Genomic DNA, 19,152 nt, shown 5'->3' with positions numbered 1-19,152 from the left:
GCTCTATTTATGACTTTGTGTAACGTACGCTTTGCTGCATAATGAGAAGGGTTACCCAGTTTAGAAATATCAGGCTGTTTAGAACATCCGCTTTAGCTTTCAATGGAGAGAGAGTCAACCATACAGCAATCACACCTTCAGAAAAGGAGCATTTTAAACAACTTGCGGACACTTGGTGGGATAGCTATGGGCCACAGAGAGTCCTACATAAGATGAATCTTTTGAGAATGGATTTTATAGTTGACAACATTCGGTCCCACATTAAAGTCAACGAAGGTGTTCAGAATGAAGATGAAAAAGTGTTCGTTCCCGGATGGAGCCATCAAAATTTACTACCTTCAGAAATTTCCAACCAGATTGATCAAGAATTGGATAAAGCAACTCTTAAGATCTTCAACGATAAAAAGCTGTCATGTCTCGACATTGGTTGTGGTGGTGGTCTATTATGCGAGTCCCTTGCACGATTACCGAATGTGAACGATGTTACTGGAATAGATATGACACCTGAAGTTATAGCTGTTGCAGAAGAGCACTTGAAACTGGACCCTATTTTGGAAGGTAAACTAAAGTACAAGTTGAGTTCCTTAGATGACATACCATTGGAGGAGAAATACGACCTGGTAACGTGCATGGAAATGCTGGAGCATGTGGAATATCCATCAGTCGTGTTGCGTAAAGCTTTGTCTCATGTGAAACCTGGGGGATATTTGTTCTTGTCCACAATCAACAGAGATTTTGTCTCTTGGTTTACCACGATATTTATGGGGGAGACAATTTTGAAAATTGTTCCACCTGGAACACACACATACTCCAAGTACATCAAGGAGGATGAGATCAGGAGTTTTGCAGAGCAAATGGAGGAGTTTGAAATTATTGACTCTAGAGGATGTGCTTATTTTCCAGCTGTGGGCTGGATATATACTGCAACACCAAAAATTGGCAATTACTTAATGGCGTTCAAGAGAAACCCCGAAAAGGCTTGATTTTATAAAAGTTTATACACCGAAGAGTGTTTTTGGTTCCTGTATCTAGTAAACAAGCATAATTAAGCATCGTATACAATACACTATAAATCATAACAACAATGCTCGTGCAAAGTTATTCCAGTTAAAGAATCACTGTGCGGGAACTGAATCTTGAACCTCCTCCTTGGCAGGTTCTTGTTCGTTCAACGAAGGCATTTCTACAGAAGGAGTTGCATCCAAATAGCTAGGCACGGCTTCCGGTCCCATTTCCTCTTCAAGCTCAAGCTCTTCTCCTAGTGCCTCCAACTCCGCATCAAGCTCACTTTCAGATATATCATCAGGAACGTCATACGAACGGCCCAATGCAGACTGTATATCGTTTGATTGCTCAATGAGATCCATCATTTCATCTTGTAGATCTTCCAGTTTATCTACATCAATCTTGCCATATGTTTTACGTAGCTCTTTATTGGTTTGACGCATTGCATCGACGGTTATCATTGTATTTTTGAGATTCTCCGTAGTCATTTGCGCCTGTGATATGTTCCAACTCTGTGACATCAACTGATCCCTCTGAGATTCTAGCTGTTTACGCTGGCGTAATAATTTTATAGCACGTTGCTTTAAGGCCGATTTACCAGCCCCTTCTCTCATTTTCGATAGTTTGGATTGATATCCCGATAACTCAGCATTTACCTTTTTGATCTTTTCATCGAGAGTGGCTACTCTTCCATCGATGCTTCCAATGGCGTCATCTAAGGTGGGCTTAGGAGCCTTGTTCTTTGTTCCAAAGAGTCTATTCATCTGTTTCCTGTAGCTCGGTTTGGCTCTACAAGTGAAACTAAGCACGTTGTCCTTTTATCGAATAAAACGTGATTGCGATAAAGCTGCAAAAATTGCTAGAGAAATTCTTAGCTGAAACTCACCCATATCTATTCCTTCCTTCACATATTCCCTAGAAGATTCCAGAAGAACAAGATTACCAACACGCTTGACACTATAGGGATGTAGCTACACAGATACAATCATAGCTACTGACTGATATAAATAAACGTCTTACGGTCCACTATGCTCAATCAAATTGCTGTTCTTTTCTGTATTCCGTAGATAATAGACAAGAGTACAAATCAAGCCTCTGTATTTCAGCGAGAATGGATTTTATCCCATGCTAGTGAGATGTTGCAAGCGAAGATCCTAACTTCTATAGGGACGAACAAGGGGGGAGGACAGAAGCACCTTTTTAGGTGAAACTTAGGGATAAATTACAGTACAGCAAATTTTAAAGTATAGTCTATTGTTTATTTACACGAGGCAAAGAAGAGTGCTTGTTTCACACAGTTGTTTGATTCAAATACTCAAGTAATTCCTTAATTGTGATGATTTTGATGTTGTATTTTTGAGCAAACTTCCAGCAATCATCTAGACGCATCATTAATCCATCTTCATCTCTTACAAGCTCACAGATAGCTCCTGCTGGTTGCAAGCCCGTCAACTCACACAGTTGAACGGCAGCCTCGGTATGCCCTGGACGCTCCCTCAACAAACCAGGTTTTGCCCTAAGGGGGCAGATATGTCCAGGTCTTAAGAAATCATCTGCTTTGCTCGATTTTGTACCTAACATTTTCGCTGTAAGGCCTCTATCATGTGCACTGATACCTGTTGTAGTACCGTCCGCGTAATCGACGGTAACGGTATATGCGGTACCGTGTCTATCAGTCATTTTGTCTTCAGGGATCATGAATGGTAGATTCAACTCGTCTGCTCGTTCGGTAGATAAAGGAACACAAACAAACCCAGAACTGTGCTTCACCAGAAATGCCATCCTCTCTGTAGTCATTAGTTCGGCAGCCATTATTAAGTCGCCTTCATTTTCACGGTCTTCATCATCCATAACAACCAAGAATTCACCGTTTTTAAAGGCTTCTAAAGCCTCAGGAATTGGAGTAAATTTAACTGAATTATTTGATGTCATGACTCTAGGTGGCCAGCAAACAAGTTTCGATGTATGAAGGGAATAACCAAGAAAAGGTATGTACTTTGTGCTTCTCCAGTTTGTAGGAGTCAAATCATTCCATTCTAGAGTGGAAACTTGGTCTTTATAAATTGGTTCTTGGAAAATTACTGACAAATCCATGTGCATGCCATTTTCCGAATGCCGGGGTTGTCGCTGAAACGGGGAAAAATAGCGTCTTCATTCTGTTAATTAAAGACGCACTTTTTAGTAATATTACTAAACAGTGCATAAATCTACAAATCTATGTGCATGATATTATAGTATAAAGAGCCCAACTTTCGGAAATTTACTTAGAATGGTAAGAATAACTTACATTCTTTCGACAGGAGTGATACCCAATAACACCAAACCATTATGTAAGATTTGTCTGACAGCTGAGAACAATGCCAATCTTGCAATCATGATTTCTCTTTCTTCGCCTAGAACACGTAAGACTTTGTAAGTAGAGGAGAATTGATGGGTTAATTTGAAAAGATAGGTAACAACAGTGGATGGCTCGTAGTTCTTTGAAGCGTATCTCAAAGTGTCTGGGTATGAAGCCATAATTCTAATTAGAGCCTTGGTCTTCTCCAACTGAGATTCTAATAATTTGGATTTCTTCTCAAAGTCCTCTTCAGATAAGTTTTGCTCCTTCAACTTATCAATAGAGCCGCACAAGGTCTCTAAAGACATATCTGCATCAAGTAGTTCAGCGTCGGGAACACCTGCGTTTCTTTGAATGGATCTCAATCTGGAATGTGCATATTGCAAGTAAGGTCCGGTATCACCTTCAGAAGATAACATTCTTTCCCATGCAAACTCATAGTTATTGATTCTCTTTGCTTGCATATCTTGAATCATCACGGCAGAGATACCAACCAAATCTGCCACTTTTTCTGGATCTTCAACCTGTGCAAACTTTTCTTCATTGGTCTTCATGATCTCAAGCATCTTTTCTTTGACAGCCTCTAAAATATCATCAAGGAAAACAACAGTACCCTTTCTAGTGGACATACCTAGAACCATACCAAAATTCACATGGACCAAATCTTTGGCCCATTTGTTGCCCATCATCTCAAGAGCAGTGAAAAATTGCTTGACATGTAGATCTTGTTGGGTTGCGATGACGTAGATCATCTTATCAAAGTTGTACTTTTGCTTTCTTTCAATAGCAGCACCCAAGTCTCTGGTGATATACAAAGAGGTACCGTCACTTTTTTGGACTAAAACTTTACCCAATTTCTTTTGACCTAAACTTTTGAAATCAATCAACAAAGCACCCCTATCTTCGGTGATCATGCCCTTCTCAGATAAGGTTTTTGATACGTCCTTCATAACATCAGCAGAAACTTGTGACTCACCAGAATAAACGTCATATTTAATGTTTAGTCTTGCGTATGTGTCAATGTATTTTTCAATGGACAGTTCTCTGAATTTCTTCCAAAGGGCAATTGCATTTTCATCACCATTTTCCATGGATTTGAAGAAAGCCCTTGCTTCACCATCAATTGAATTGATTGGATCGAGTGTTTCGCCTTTTGCTTCAGCCGCTTCTTGTTCAGCTTTAATATCATTGTTGATTTTAACGTAAACGTCAAATAAATGTTGGATTGGGTTTGCTTCTAACTCGGCCTCAGATCCGTATTTATTAAAACCAACAGCCAAAACACCAAATTGCTTACCCCAGTCACCAAGATAGTTCATTCTGATAACATCCCAGCCCAACTTTTCGTGTAGATTAGCCAAGAAACCACCAATAATAGTGGATCTTAAATGTCCTGCGTGGAAAGGTTTCGCAATATTTGGAGATGAAAACTCAATCACAACTTTCTTATTTTTACCAAGTGGTGCAGAACCAAAGTCACTAGTTCTAGTTAAGACGTCTTTGGTGACATATTTTAATAAGAACGAAGGGTTAAAGTAAAACTGCAAGAATTTACCCTGTGGAACAACACGATCAATATAACCACCCAGTGGGAACTTTTCGGCTAATTCAACGGCTAATTCATCCAAATTACCCTTTAGTCTCAATCTTGGTAAAGGTAACAACAAATCACCTTTCTCCAAAACTTGACACCACTCTAGCGCTGGATAAATAATTGATTTATCCACGCCTGCTAAATGAGAAAGTTGTTCGGTGATGTAATTTCTACATAAATCAACAGTGTTTGATTCGGGGAAAGAACCTTCAATCGAAGGTGGTGCAACCAAGTCTAGTTTCTTTAGATTCTGAGTCAATGCGTCCATACTACTGGTATTTATGGCTGAATAAGATGTTTTCTTTGCTAAGCTATTGGTAAAATTTCTCTTGTATAATGTAGAAGTTAAAGTTGCTGCAACGCCAATATACTTTTTCGAAATTTTGTAGAACATGCACTTCTTAAACTTCGATTGAATAATATTCAAGTTACAGAAGAAATTGTCTAAGTGTCATTCTGAAAAAAAAAAAAATAAAAAGGAAAAAAAAACTTACCCGGCCTGTTTAAAGGTGAAGATTTCACAAGACTCTCTCAAAGGAGAATTTTTTATTTCCGAGATTAATTTTTTAGTGTATTTGTATTTTACTTACTATATTCTACCATATGTTCAGACTTGCATTGCGTACATGACAAAAGCCTATTAGATAGATTAGATGAACTTAACAGAAAGTTCGTCCTCTGATTTAACCACTTACGTTTTCAATTTAGCTATGTGTGATTTTAGTTTTCAAACTTTATAGGAAAAAGTGGGAGCAAAGTAGATAGTGGGTCAATACTTGTAAAACACAATACTCTGTTTTGGAAGTCACTCCATACTCAAACTAAAATGTCGTATATAAAAGCTGATGTTTGAAGCAATAACCCTAAGTGGATTTATACCTTGTTTATTAGGGTAGTCGAATTTTGCTTTCTGTAGTCATTTAAATGATAAGAAACTTTAGGAAGGTATGTTTCTTCAGCATATCAGTTTCACATGCAACCGTTCAACTTAATTCAGCTTTTTTAGAAGTTATTTAGCTCTAAATAAAGGGCTCATTTGAAAAAGGTTCTCCGTAGTTCACATCTTAAAAACCAACAATGGGTTAAATAAACCGATGATAGGCTGGACCAGCCCACAAACATGACAAACCTTAGAATAGTTGGTTCAACTCGGAAGGGTCACAAAAAGAGTATCAAATGGTATCCAATCAAAGGTATTACTTTTCTAAATAATGCCTTGGGTCCCTATTGTTTTCACTTATTTCAGGCGCCCAAACCATTGATCTAAATATTGGTAAGCATGAGATACATTTCTCAAACTATCATTAAACAGATGTATTGTACAATAAACAAAATAATGCAGTGTATCACAGCTGAAGATCTCAAAAATATTGCTCTTGGTTAGACTACTTAAATGTTCCATTTGATAGCTTTTGCATAACAACTATCAAGCGGAACGGATTTGTAAAAGTTAGTAACTTGAGTTGTGGTTGAAAAAACAAATGAATAACAGTAGATAAGCTAAGTCATTGATAAACGATGCTGCATTTGTTTCGGGAACTGCATTGCTATTTTGGATAAGAAGCCCATAATCTAGACCAGAACCAAACATTGCAACGTTCCTACAGCAACCTAGATAAGCATAACTTCCCAAATATGGTACTTGTGACACTAGGCGTTTGACCATCATCTTTTGAACGTTAGCAATCTTGCGTATGACCAAATAAAAGCAGTTCTCAAAACAAATGCTGTTGTTCTGTTGAGCTAGAGTCATTAATGTAGAGTTATCTAAGTCTTATCAAGTAATAGGGGTTTCTATGGTATATTACATCTATTTCTAGACAGTTGAACTAATGTTCGATTTTAAAGCTAGAGTTGGATAGTATAACTGTTGTCGACGAGTAGAGCAAACGTGAAAGAGTATAACTGGTGCTGATGAGTAGAGCAAATGTGGAATAGTATGCATGTTGTCTAAGAGTAGAGCTATCGCAGGATAGTGCAGTTATTGTAGGGCAGGTACGACTATGATGGACCGTAATCCTTGTCCCGGCTAAGATGCTGTTATACTTTTGAAAGAAAAACGGATGTACGTTCAGCATCTTGATGAAAAGGTGGAAGTTCTACCTCCTATTCCTCGCAGACTTGGCACTTCCATTAATAGAAAAATGCAGCCATGCCAACCAATTTGAACGATTCAAATAGCTGAACTCATAAAATTTTTGGGCTTTCCGACTTATTTCCCCACATTGAAGGCAAACCCCGTCAAATGTGTTCGGGTACTAAGGAACTTTTGCAACAGGGAGGGAAGATCCAGAATGTATACTTGTACCATTAAATCCCCACATAGCAAGATCGGGAGACATTAAAAAAAATAATAAATACCTCATATGGATACAAAAAGATTTGGAGTGGAAGAAAAATGTTTTCATGAGAAAGCTGAGGCTTTGATTTGGTGGCAAATTTTGCTACATACAAAACCAAAGTGGCCTGTCTTTTATTCTTGTGAATCCCAAATTAAAGAACTTCAAATATCCACTATAGATAAAATAAAGTAAGAATCAGCTATTGCATAGCACCTCATTTGAAGTACGTCAGTAATGGAAGTTTCGCCATGGCCAAACACCAGCATTGAGACTGCCAGTCTTACTATGAGGTATATTTTAATTATTAGGTTGGTAAGTGCCTGCCTTCTCAACTGGGAAAGTCTGCTGCAACATACCGAAATTCTGGAACCTAAATATTAGAAAGCATACTTTGTGTCCTCACAGGATGCAACTTGGAAATGACAATCCACAGACAACAGTGATGGCGTTGGATAGGTTCGGAAGTTAAACTGGATTATTGCTCTTGAGAAAAAATAAACTTTCTCTTTATGCAACATTATGCCCATGGCGTTAACTCTTACAACCCGAACAATATCTCATTCAAGAGCTTTAGGTAGCAAATAGACGAATAGTCGAGATCACTCTACCCCAATGGATTTGCGCTAGTTCAAAATATGGACAATGACCTCATGAAAAAAAAAGTAACGTCTGCCTCACGCAACCCAGCATGATCTTCGATTCCTGCATGCATATTCGGATACCTACTGTATTAAACCTCGCGCTAAACGAGACCTAGTGCCCTATTTCCGCGGAAGCATGCAGATTGATGCATCTGGAAGTCTCGGCAGGGCCTAGTTTCCCGCTAATCTATGGTTTCCTTTGTTTTCAAGTGGAGAAGTGTAGAGCTCAAGATTATAGCGCAGAATTTCTGATAACCGTCTATTAAAAGGGCACATCCCCCAAAACAAACCTTTCCACGTAACCCTAATGTAAATTTGTCTTTTTTCAACACCTCCCGTTTTGTCAAAGTCTCTCTCAATCTCAAGGTGACTCTACTGGCTAGACACTAATTTAAGAAGCTCGAGGATTTTGCTAATTCAATACTCTTAAAGAGAAACGTTCATTTTAGAATCGGCCTTTGTTTACAATAGGTTACAAAACAATGGAAAATAAATACAGCTATCAAAAGCATCAACAAAGCATGACATTGGATGGATTCGAATCTTTAGGAGACTTTGCTACAAGTTTTAGAACCAATGACCATTCCTCCAGCATCAGTTCAGTGGATTCCATTTTTGATCCTTCTGCTACTTTATTAGGTACCGATGAAACTGGTGATAGCAATGAGTGTGATTACCTTGCGGGCAAGTGGGACTTAAACAATGACTTTCACAACTATACATTTGAAAACAACCACAACCACCATCACAGTCACGTTGCAACGCTTTCATCTACCACGTCATCAATAAATTCCGATCTTGCGTCCTTGGGAATGGGCCACCCTGCATCCAGTTTTGACAAGGGTAGTCCACTTGGTGGTGGTGATAATCTACTGGGAAGCCATGAATATATAGAGCCTGTTAGTCCTTTAGAAATCACTAAACTTGAAAACGAAAAACCTCCTATACTAGTCAGAAGGAAATCGGTTGCACGGAAAAGAGTCAAAAAGCCCCTGAGTGTTGCGCAGAGAAAGGCACACAATCAAATCGAGAAGAAGTACAGAATTAACATCAATTCGAAGATTGCAAGCTTACAGAAATTAGTCCCGTGGTTGTCCCAGGATGGTGTGGCGTTTGAGATTAATACAAATAACCTGAACAAAGCTTCTTCTCAATCCAATGACACAAGTTTCAAGAAGTTGAACAAATCAGAGATTCTCGATATGGTTACCGAGTATATTATGCTCTTGCAAGAAGAGTGTAAGAAAAAAGATGCGATTATTGAGCAGCTACAAAGTACAAACCGTTAAATGCCACTATTACAATATTTATACCCTTTTGTTTTCTCTTAGCACATTGTTAATTTTTTTTATCAGTTTTTACCGTTATATCTTCATGTTTCTGTTACAGTAACATCAGTGAAACTTTAATAGTGAATTTACATGCATTAATGTGCATCTGCCATACCGGACTATGCTTTCTAGTTTTGAAGCGAAAAGAATTGCCAGTTTATGTAAGTCCTATCAAAGGATGCTGTGCACTGGGATGCCTTTCCTTTTAGATGAGAACATTGCGCAACTTTTAACGGTTGCCTAGGTAAGGCAAGGCACGGAGTTTAGAGGGGAAGAAAATACCGCTGCATATATCAAGACTCGGTTATAACGCAAACTTCAAAGGCTTTTAATCTATATAAGGTAAAAGTAAAACGTGAAGTCATTATCTTATTTGGTTCATTCTGATTCATCAATGCACTTCCAACTACAGTTGATATCCCATCTTGAACCTGGTGCCTCAAAACTGACATATTTGACGAATTTCATAACACTAGGGTCTCTGTACATCAAGGAGAACTTGTTCCAACATGCTTGACTTTCATATACAACACTATCTTGATCTGCTGTTCTGTATATTGCGGCTTCATCCTCATTTAATCCATCATCTTTTTGCAAGTCATCTCCGAGTTTCTTGTCTGAATGGTCATCGTCAATCAGGCACAACTCATATCCTCCCCATTCACCTGTTTCCCATCCTTGTGTTGGTGTCAAGTTCAGTGTTGATTCTAACACACCTTCCATTATATTAGGCTCATTTTCTTCATCACCGGTATTATTAGTAGCAAGGATAAAATCATAACCAGGTCTAAACCTTCTGATTAGAGTATGGTTCTTGACGAGCTTGAGCTGCGTTATTAGTGTGATCCATTTGTGGAATGACTGCGATTTGAACATAGCTGCCAAATCACACAACTTTGCTGATATCTCCAAGTTTCTGACAGCATGAGGATTTTCTTTTTTAACCTCATCAAATTTGGAGTCAGGAATTTGATCCATTAATCTGAAGATCTTTGCACTCATTTCAAAATTCACACCGTTGGTTGAGTCAACTTTGACCTGGTTGATTTGGGAGATACTTTTTGGGGTGTTTATATCTTCCTCGTTGGCGCCATCAATATAAACATATCGTTGCTTATGACATGGTATAGCCAATTTCCAAGGATATGCCTCTTCAACTTGGGTTTGAAGTGTTGGCATTGGGGGGAACTCGTTAATTTCCGTGTTTTTGAGTAGTTGTTTAAATGCACCCTCATAGTCTTTATTCAGAAAGGACATTATATCAACAACAGACTCTTCATTGAATATTTCGCCTAATTTGGCAATGGACTCAGATGTTAGCAATGAGGGGTTGATAAATTTTGTTAGATACTCCTTATCCAAGTCACTCAATGTCAACTTGTCGTTACCTTTTAGGGAAATTGGGGCTGGGATAGAAGTGAATCTAAGTTTTGGGAAATCATACTCCTTCAATTCTTTGGATTCCAAAGCTTGTAAGGTGGATAAGCTTTCAGTTTTCTCCTGTTCACCAGGTATGTAGCCATCTTCACCCTTTTGAGGGATATGGAACCATCCTTGTAAGGAGAGTCTCTGTCTGTCGACCTTGACTTCTTCAACGGCATGGAACGAGAGGCCTGGCTGAACTTGGAAAAAAGCTATTTGGTTGAATGCAGGATTCAATTTTGAATGAACATCAGACTGTGGCACGTTAGGAACCAACGAATCAAAGAGTTGCAAGCCGCCACCGTAGTGGGATTTCCAGTGTGAATCGGGGTCTGGCATATACAGGATGAATGAGACTCTACGGGAGCCAATAACGTCATCATGGGTGAGTAAGTGGCATCCTTTTGTGTATAGTTGGATTGACAAATCTGTTTTGATTCCACTCAATTTACCACAGCCCGTTACGGCGGAGATAAAGGAACGAAACGATTCCGAGTAAATTGCAGATCTTAACTTGTAGAGACTAGGCAATCTCTCAAGTAGGTCTTGAGGCATGGCAGAGAGATTGGCCAAATCACCGGACTGGAACACCTTGTAGATATCGGTCTCCTTCTTTGTGAATTCGATTTCGGACATAATTTCACTTCTGACGTTTCTCAGAAGTTGGTCGTTTATCAAATTCTTGATGGTCCCCCATCGATAAGGCTGGGACTCCCTGACATTCTTGGTAAGCTGTTCTCTGAAGGAGTCTTCAAAGACATGCGATTGGAAGTACTGTTTAGCCTGTGCTTCCTCTTCAGGGGTTTGTTTGATGGATATCTTCTTCTTTGGCGTGATGGTATCGTTTATGGTCTGTGTTGGTGTTCTCTTTGAAGTCATATTACAAACGATCCTATACCTTTTTAAAAAGATCAAAGAAAGGAAACTACAAGGATCAAACAGAGAGAAAGTCTTGTATTGGAGAGTCGTAAAGTAAACGAAGAAATCCAAGCCGTTTCTACAATGACATGATTGATAGTGAAAAGTTTGAATAAAAAAAAAAAAATTGAAAAAACTGAAAAAAAGAAAAAAAAAAAGACAGCTCGAGTATCAATCATTATGCGAATGGCAATATAGAGCATCTCCTTATAGAGAGTGGTTCGATTATCATAAAATAACAACGACACAAAACCCGAGAAAAAAAAAACAAAAAAAAAAACCCCGTTCCTCTAGCGTGGCGCATGCATCGACAGCCAGTGAAACTTTTCCTTTTTCCTTTTTCTTTTTCCTTTTTCTTTTTTCCTTTTTCCTTTTTCGTTTTTCGTTTTTCGTTTTTTTTTTGTTTTTTTTTTGCTTGCTTGCTGTAGATGTAATTACACTCTAGCAATGTGGCGCATTACAGAGACTTTTTTTTTGTTTTTTTTTAATAAAATAATCCGTTTTCTACTTTTCCATCTGAACTTCTCGGTGCACAGGTGTTTGGACCCAAATTAAATGAAAAGCAACAGATATTTGAAAGTACTAGACCAAGAAAGTAGAAAAGATATAGACAAATAAAGCCATCAGAAGTTCCTGCCCTTCTTCTCCATTAAACAATACAAAGAGGTGGTTGTCTCTCTTTACTTTTTTTACTTTCTTTACTCCCTCCTCCTCGCCCCTTTAGAATCTCTTTTCTGTAAATTCTCCTCTAACTATCAGTATCATAATAAACATAAAATTAAACTTAAAAATAAAAAGTACTACATTCTGTTTACAATTGTCCTTGTTTTTGTATTTCCCCTTTTGGCCATTTCCAAATGCTTCGCCTTCTACGAGATCGTTATTCGATTCCACTAGAAACGGCTAAAGTAAAACACAGACATAAAAAAAAAAAAAAAAGGAGAAGCTGGCGCGGACGAAAAATCAGTTCTGCAAAGAGAATGCTCGAATTTGTCCAGTGGATTTTTTTTTTTTTTTTTTTTTTCTCGCAAGAGTCGCACCGAAAAATCGCCGTATAAGGTGGACTCGTTTCAAGGTAGAGAGCAGTTGGGATTTCCAGTATAGCGACTCACAGAGAGAGACACCATTTTAAAGTTCGAGATAATATAAACACCTGAACAATAGCAGACATTCAAAGAGAGGTAAATTAGGAGATACACCTACAGACACACTCCACAAACAAAAGAGAACGATTTTTTCTCTATTGGTAGCTTCTTATTACATTTGACAGTGTTCCACTCCCGTCCTCATTTGGTATCTTCTTCTATTCTTACCGAAACCCCACGAGATTCTGTTGAAACTCGGTACAAATTTTAACAACCGGTGAAGCGACTTGTCTAGCAATCTCTACATTTGCCATTTTCTATTTGCCATTCCCTCATTTATATATTACTTTTGCTCTAGCAACATTATTTTTGGACAAGACATCGCAATAGCACATTAGGTACTTTCCATTTGATTATCTTGGGGCTTTTCATTGTGACAACCATTTTGAAAACAATCGATACCATAATACCACTCTACTGAAATCCATAGTTAAACACAGACATGAGTTACAATCCATACGCCGAACAATCGGGTAATCCGTATGCCGAAAACACAGGCAACCCATATATTGACAACACAGGTAACCCATACGCAGGCGATAATGACTATGAAATGAATACTTACAATCAAAGCAGCAATATTAACAACAACAACAACAACAACAACATTAATAATGCCGGTGATGATTTTTTTTCAAGAATCCAAACCCTTAAGGACGACTTGAACGATTACAATTTACTAATCAATCAAATTGAGCGTTTACAAATGAGCGCCTTGAATGCAGTTTCTGCCGACGAGTTGAATGCCATAAAAGCGCAAATTGATAGTGTAAGTAATAACATTAAAAGTGTCCAGACTTTGGAAATCAAGCCGAAGTTGACAGAGTTGTACGAGACTGTTGGCGGCGACGTTGATAAGGAAGAACAAGTCAATAATATCAGAAACCAATTCCGTAATGCTATCTTAAGATTTCAGCAAGTTGACGATAGTTACCGTCAATCCAATCAAAATAAAGCCATTGAACAATATCAAATTGTTAATCCGGATGCCACTTATAGCGAATCCCTACAGTTTATTGACCATATAGGCGACCAGCAGGTGTTTGATGAAGCTATCAACATGGCCAACCGTAAAGGTGAGGCTGTTGCCGTTTTAGATGAAGTCAAGACTAGACATCAAGAAGTGTTGCGTGCAGTTCAAATGACTAATGAATTAAACATCCTCTTGGATGACTTACAGAACTTGGCTTTCCAGCAAGACGAGATTATTGACTCTGCAAATAAAAACATTGAACGTGCACAAGATCAGTTAGAGAGAGGTGATGCCAATGTCGTCAAGGCTAGAGATCACGCAAAGAAGGGGAGAAAATGGAGATGGATCTTGTTCTGGGTGGTTGTTGTCCTTATATGTGCCATTGTTGGTGGTGTCGTTGGTGGTGTTGTTGGTTCAAGACATTAACATAGTTGAGCTCCTCCAAAGAGTAGGAAATGTAAGTCTTGTTTGGCTTCCCCGTTAGCATGTGCAATTATTACTTTAAAACATTACTGTCCGTTTATTTTCATTACTTTTTTTAACACCATTTTTGTTTATACTGTCTCCCCCTTTTCTTTTGTCTTTACTTTTTCCCTCCCTTCTATTATTGTGTTAATTTACTCCTTTTTTGTCTCAATTTAATAATATCTTAATTTTTTATACATTACAAAAAAAAAGAACTTAACAAAGTTATTTATTCAACATCAGAGCCATCGCTGGATATAACGCCGCTTGTGGAGTTGACAAACTGAGAAATGATACTCCACCATTGGTTGTAGTCACCATCAGAGCTTGCCTGGAAAACATAACGTTTCCTTATTGATGGAGCAAGATTGCTGTGGTCTTTACCACGAATGGAAAACTTGAAATTGCCTCTTTGAACTCCGCCCTTGACTTCACAGTCTGGCAAATACAACGCCAATGTCGGAGTGGTTGCATCAACGTCTCTTGCTGGGAATTCGTAAAAGAAGCCCTTTGGTGAAATGGCATAGTAGCGTGACTTATAGCCGCCAGAGATCAAACCCAAGGTTTTCTCCTTCTTTTGTAGGACACCCTCAATCAGAGGCCTAGTTACAGGATTATCATAATTAGGGAAAGTCACCTGATCAATAGATCTCATAAAAGGACTATTTTTGGCACCTAAAGTGGATTGGGTATTTGAAATCGATAATTCGGACATACCTTCATTGAGACTGCCATCAGTATTGAAGTTTGTTGGAGAAGTTAGCAAGAATTTGCTGTTTTTAGTCAAAAAGTTGTTCCATTCCAAATCCTCGGAAACCTTGTCAAAGTTGGTGTTCAGATAAATTGAATTTTGAGCCAGTTGTGTGTACTGTGAATTGACAAGTTCGGACAGTTGGTTGAATATGTTCTTCAAATCCACCAGGATCTTTGTCTCTGTTGCATGCATTTGGTTTTCCGTGTTGATGAGAAACTCAATTCTGTTATTTTCACTGCTCAATTGCAAGGTGGCATCTTTCAACAAGTTCCGCTTCACCAAGTATGGGTCCTTCTTGTAGTCAGCATCTTTTGAAGTTTTGAAATCCTGTACAGAGTTGCTCAATTGATGCAATGATTTATTAGAGTGTTCTCTTAAAACAGTGATATCTTTTTGCTCAATATTAGCAGTTTGTACAAATTCCTTTTGGTTTTTCTCAACCTGCTCACCCAATGACTTCAACTTGGGCAATATCATCTGCAACTTGTTGTGGTAAGTTGTAGTATTGGATAAGTCATTACCAAATGTTCTACGCATTATAGACAAAAAGTTGTTCAAGTCAATCTGTGTTGGAGAATTGCCGTCATTTCCTTCAGAAACGTTTTCCTGGCCAATTTTCTGTGATCCACTCACTAATGTGGAATCTGCACCACCGGCGTTTGTTTCAAAATTGGGCATTGAGGAAACAGCCTGTTTGTTCAATCCTTCATAGTGTTTCATTGAATCGTAGGCAATCTTCAACTGTGTTTCGGTGTAGATTTGCAACGTTTTAATCAACTGGAGGTACTTATTGAAGCGGTCGTTCAAGAGACTCGAGGAGTCAGGGAACTCAAAGCCAGTTAGATCGGTGGCTTGACCTAGTTGTGGAGGTGGCGACACCTCACCCGATTGAGGTGAGACTGTTTTCCTTGAATGTAGCAACGAGTTGATCATGTCAGTGCTGTCTTATCTTGTCTTGTCTTGTCTTGTCTTGTCTTGTCTTGTCTTGTTTGACCTGGAGGGATTACCGCAACAATCACCACAGAAAACAAATTGTTTACTATACCAAGAAAAACACAACTTTAACAGTAAACGGTATTTTTCCCCAAACTTGGACTTCTCTTCTGGTTCTTCCTCTCTTCTTCAACTAATTGTCACGCTCCTGTCCCCTGTCCACATCTCCTTAGTGCTCGCCACCCCCGACATCCACCGCACCCCCCCGGGAAGCCCTCACCTCATCTCTCTTGCTGAGCCCCACCCTCAACCCTCAACCTCCCCTTTTCTTCCTCGTCTTGTTAACCATCGCGCCATTCGGACGCGAGATTTGATAGCAGCCAACAAGTGCATGTTCGGATATATCTTTTAGTTGCACATAGCGCAGGTGCCTCGCCTGCAAGGGAGATCTGTTTCGTCTAGACCAAAGTTGTTTCTGTTGATGCTGTAGATAGAGAATATTAGAGTTGGTGATGTGAGATTCCATATTCGAGTATCATTCATTGACAACTTTTATATTTTTGATCACACTATATTAGTAGAAGAATCAGCCATGTACTGATAGCGATAGCAAAGATGGCAATAGCAAAGATGGCGATAGTAATGGTATTGATAATAATGGTATTGATAATAATGGTATTGATAATAATGATATTGATAATAATGATATTGATAATAATGATATTAATAATAAAAATACCGATAGTGATACCTTCTCATTTAAGCCCTAACCATTGCTTCCCTTTCTGCTATTGCCATGTAGTACTGTGTAGTATAATAAAATACAAAACAGGAGAATAAAATGCTGCACCAATTAGTGGCACAGAAGAGGATGAGAAGGGGGGGAGGGGGCGCATGCCGGACCGAAGTGCGTGTCACGTGCGCGCTGCTGCGTGCGCTACGTTCTTATTTCCTCTTTGCATAGTTTGCAACTCCGAAGGGGGGGGGGAATGGGGAAGGGGCACATTTTTCTTTCCTTTGAATGCCCCGCCTTTTTTCCTTTGCGTGGTTCTGCGCCACTTGGAATTCGCGAAATGCAAAACACAACCGAAAAAGGGGGGGGGGGGAAAATAAAATCTTAGGCAAAAAGGGGCATGCGGGGGAATTTGGGGACCGTGTGAAGAGACAAATTTCTCGTTAATCCAAATGGGGACCATTTGATGAAAATATTAAGCACCTATTGATTGGGTAAAGGGAAAGACCGTTTTGACTTTTCTACAATTGGAATTTCATCTATTGGTATTTGAACAATTGGAATTTCATCTATTGGTATTTGAACAATTGGAATTTCATCTATTGGTATTTGAACAATTGGAATTTCATCTATTGGCAATTGCAAATTTCTCATACCCCGAAACACAAGTTTTTCTGACTGTTGTTTTTTTCTGTCTCTTCAATTTTTTCTCGGTTTTTCCGTTTGTTAGGGTCCACTTTTATATTGGACCCCTTCCCCTCCCCCTTTTTTTCTCACACTTTTCCTTGAATGTGTCACAGATTATTAAATAAATAATTCCAAAAAAAAAAAAAAATTTTTTTCGGTTTTCGGTTCATTTTAGTCTAGTATAGTCTAGTCTAGTTTTAGTCTACTTTAGTTTAGTGGACATTTAAATTTTGGGTTGATTTGCATCGTTGGTTTCTTTTACTTCTTTCTCGTTATAATCCACACAGCCACAAAATGAACGATATCTTTAACGTCCAAATCTTCTTTGTGGTGTTTAGAGAGGCACTTGAGGCTGTTATTGTTGTTTCTGTCCTTTTGGCTTTTGTTAAACAATCCATTGGTAACAAGTCTCCAGAAGTTACCAAGAAACTCGTTCGTCAAATTTGGATTGGCGCCTTTTCCGGTATTTTCATTTGTCTTGCTATTGGTTGTGCATTTATTGGTGCTTACTATTCATTGAAGAATGACATTTGGTCAAGATCAGAAGATCTCTATGAAGGTATCATGTGTATTATTGCAACCATCTTGATTACAGGTATGGGAGTTGCAATGTTAAGAATCAATAAAATGCAAGCCAAATGGAGGGTGAAAATCGCTAGAGCTTTGGTGACCCCTCCTGCTGATAAAAAGGATAGACTGAAATGTGGTTATATCTTGAAGAAATATTCCATGTTTATTTTGCCATTCATCACTACTTTGAGAGAAGGTCTTGAAGCCGTAGTCTTTGTTGGTGGTGTCGGTATTGGCTCCCCTGCTAAATCTTTCCCCCTTCCCGTGGTTTGTGGATTGATTGCTGGTGCTTTAGTGGGGGGTTTTATGTATTTCGGTGGTTCAACAATCTCCCTACAGATTTTCCTCTGTATTTCAACGGCAATTCTTTATTTAATTTCAGCAGGGTTATTCTCAAGGGGGGTTTGGTTTTTCGAAAACTACATGTACAATAGGAAAACTGGTGGTGACGCTGCAGAAAATGGCTCTGGTCCAGGCACTTATGATATTTCCAAATCGGTATGGCATGTTAACTGTTGTAACCCATTAAAAGATTCGGGATGGGACGTTTTTAACTCCTTATTGGGCTGGCAAAACTCGGCCACTTATGGCTCGATCCTCTCCTATAATCTTTATTGGCTTGCTATGATTATCACCTTGGTCTTGATGATGTATGAGGAGAGAAATGGCCATTTGCCCTTCTTCAAGAACTTGACCTTGAGGCAACTCAATCCAATGTATCACATCAAAAATAAAAAGAAGAATGAACTATCCCACGAAGAAGAGGCACGCTTGTTCCACCAAGCGCAAGCTCAATTAAACAAGAGAGTCTCGGAGGATTCTGAACATTTGGAAGCAGAACCAGTACTTCAAGAGGGGAGCTCAAAGGAGGCCACTATTAAAGAGTCCACAGTCCCTATTGTAATCCGTGAATAGTTGCCTCTCAGATGCTAAATTCATTTCCTGGTCTCTGGTATTTCACTTTTATTTCATTTTGGATTTGGCTCCTTTTTAGGATTCGGAACAATCTACAGTATATTTACAATAGCCCTTCATACTAATTAGGAGGAAGGAATGCATCATCTCGACTCCTATCGTCTGTAAATAACCAAACTTAGTCTCTGTATATACCCTTTTTCAACACTGGTTCTTCTCACTAAATTTTTATACAAGTATGCTATCCATTAGAAGATTAGTAAAGGAAGAAAAAAAAAATAAAAATCAAATTACCGCTCCCCCCGCCGCCGTCTTGCTCCCCCCCACCGCAAAATTGCCATTTCTGTACGTGCCCAACATTCTCTAAATTTTGGCGGCTTGGGCTC

At 38.8% G+C, this 19,152-nt stretch overlaps 10 protein-coding genes across 10 annotated transcripts; 4 read left to right on the top strand and 6 right to left on the bottom strand.

Annotated features, from left to right (window-relative positions):
* Positions 1–41: 41 nt before the first annotated feature.
* C5L36_0C07580 (uncharacterized protein) lies at positions 42–983 on the top strand (the record flags this gene model as incomplete). Its single annotated transcript, XM_029466461.1, has 1 exon — positions 42–983. The coding sequence occupies one exon, from the start codon at positions 42–44 to the stop codon at positions 981–983; it is 942 nt and encodes a 313-aa protein (XP_029322321.1).
* A 132-nt stretch (positions 984–1,115) lies between these two features.
* Positions 1,116–1,769, bottom strand: C5L36_0C07570 (uncharacterized protein; the record flags this gene model as incomplete). Its single annotated transcript, XM_029466460.1, has 1 exon — positions 1,116–1,769. One exon carries the CDS (start codon positions 1,767–1,769, stop codon positions 1,116–1,118), a length of 654 nt encoding a protein of 217 aa, XP_029322320.1.
* Positions 1,770–2,295: 526 nt separating this feature from the next.
* C5L36_0C07560 (uncharacterized protein) lies at positions 2,296–3,105 on the bottom strand (the record flags this gene model as incomplete). Its single annotated transcript, XM_029466459.1, has 1 exon — positions 2,296–3,105. One exon carries the CDS (start codon positions 3,103–3,105, stop codon positions 2,296–2,298), a length of 810 nt encoding a protein of 269 aa, XP_029322319.1.
* Positions 3,106–3,288: 183 nt separating this feature from the next.
* On the bottom strand, positions 3,289–5,331 carry C5L36_0C07550 (uncharacterized protein; the record flags this gene model as incomplete). The annotated part of the gene is made up of 1 exon (XM_029466458.1): positions 3,289–5,331. The coding sequence occupies one exon, from the start codon at positions 5,329–5,331 to the stop codon at positions 3,289–3,291; it is 2,043 nt and encodes a 680-aa protein (XP_029322318.1).
* A 1,056-nt stretch (positions 5,332–6,387) lies between these two features.
* Positions 6,388–6,690, bottom strand: C5L36_0C07545 (uncharacterized protein; the record flags this gene model as incomplete). Its single annotated transcript, XM_029466457.1, has 1 exon — positions 6,388–6,690. The coding sequence occupies one exon, from the start codon at positions 6,688–6,690 to the stop codon at positions 6,388–6,390; it is 303 nt and encodes a 100-aa protein (XP_029322317.1).
* A 1,712-nt stretch (positions 6,691–8,402) lies between these two features.
* Positions 8,403–9,209, top strand: C5L36_0C07540 (uncharacterized protein; the record flags this gene model as incomplete). The annotated part of the gene is made up of 1 exon (XM_029466456.1): positions 8,403–9,209. One exon carries the CDS (start codon positions 8,403–8,405, stop codon positions 9,207–9,209), a length of 807 nt encoding a protein of 268 aa, XP_029322316.1.
* A 420-nt stretch (positions 9,210–9,629) lies between these two features.
* Positions 9,630–11,552, bottom strand: C5L36_0C07530 (uncharacterized protein; the record flags this gene model as incomplete). Its single annotated transcript, XM_029466455.1, has 1 exon — positions 9,630–11,552. The coding sequence occupies one exon, from the start codon at positions 11,550–11,552 to the stop codon at positions 9,630–9,632; it is 1,923 nt and encodes a 640-aa protein (XP_029322315.1).
* Positions 11,553–13,178: 1,626 nt separating this feature from the next.
* C5L36_0C07525 (uncharacterized protein) lies at positions 13,179–14,135 on the top strand (the record flags this gene model as incomplete). The annotated part of the gene is made up of 1 exon (XM_029466454.1): positions 13,179–14,135. One exon carries the CDS (start codon positions 13,179–13,181, stop codon positions 14,133–14,135), a length of 957 nt encoding a protein of 318 aa, XP_029322314.1.
* Positions 14,136–14,403: 268 nt separating this feature from the next.
* On the bottom strand, positions 14,404–15,861 carry C5L36_0C07520 (uncharacterized protein; the record flags this gene model as incomplete). Its single annotated transcript, XM_029466453.1, has 1 exon — positions 14,404–15,861. The coding sequence occupies one exon, from the start codon at positions 15,859–15,861 to the stop codon at positions 14,404–14,406; it is 1,458 nt and encodes a 485-aa protein (XP_029322313.1).
* Positions 15,862–17,575: 1,714 nt separating this feature from the next.
* On the top strand, positions 17,576–18,766 carry C5L36_0C07510 (uncharacterized protein; the record flags this gene model as incomplete). Its single annotated transcript, XM_029466452.1, has 1 exon — positions 17,576–18,766. The coding sequence occupies one exon, from the start codon at positions 17,576–17,578 to the stop codon at positions 18,764–18,766; it is 1,191 nt and encodes a 396-aa protein (XP_029322312.1).
* Between the last annotated feature and the right edge of the window lie 386 nt (positions 18,767–19,152).

This window comes from Pichia kudriavzevii, chromosome 3, assembly GCF_003054445.1.
Source record: "Pichia kudriavzevii chromosome 3, complete sequence".
Taxonomy (NCBI): domain Eukaryota; kingdom Fungi; phylum Ascomycota; class Pichiomycetes; order Pichiales; family Pichiaceae; genus Pichia; species Pichia kudriavzevii.
This window is presented reverse-complemented; position numbering and strand designations above follow the sequence as displayed.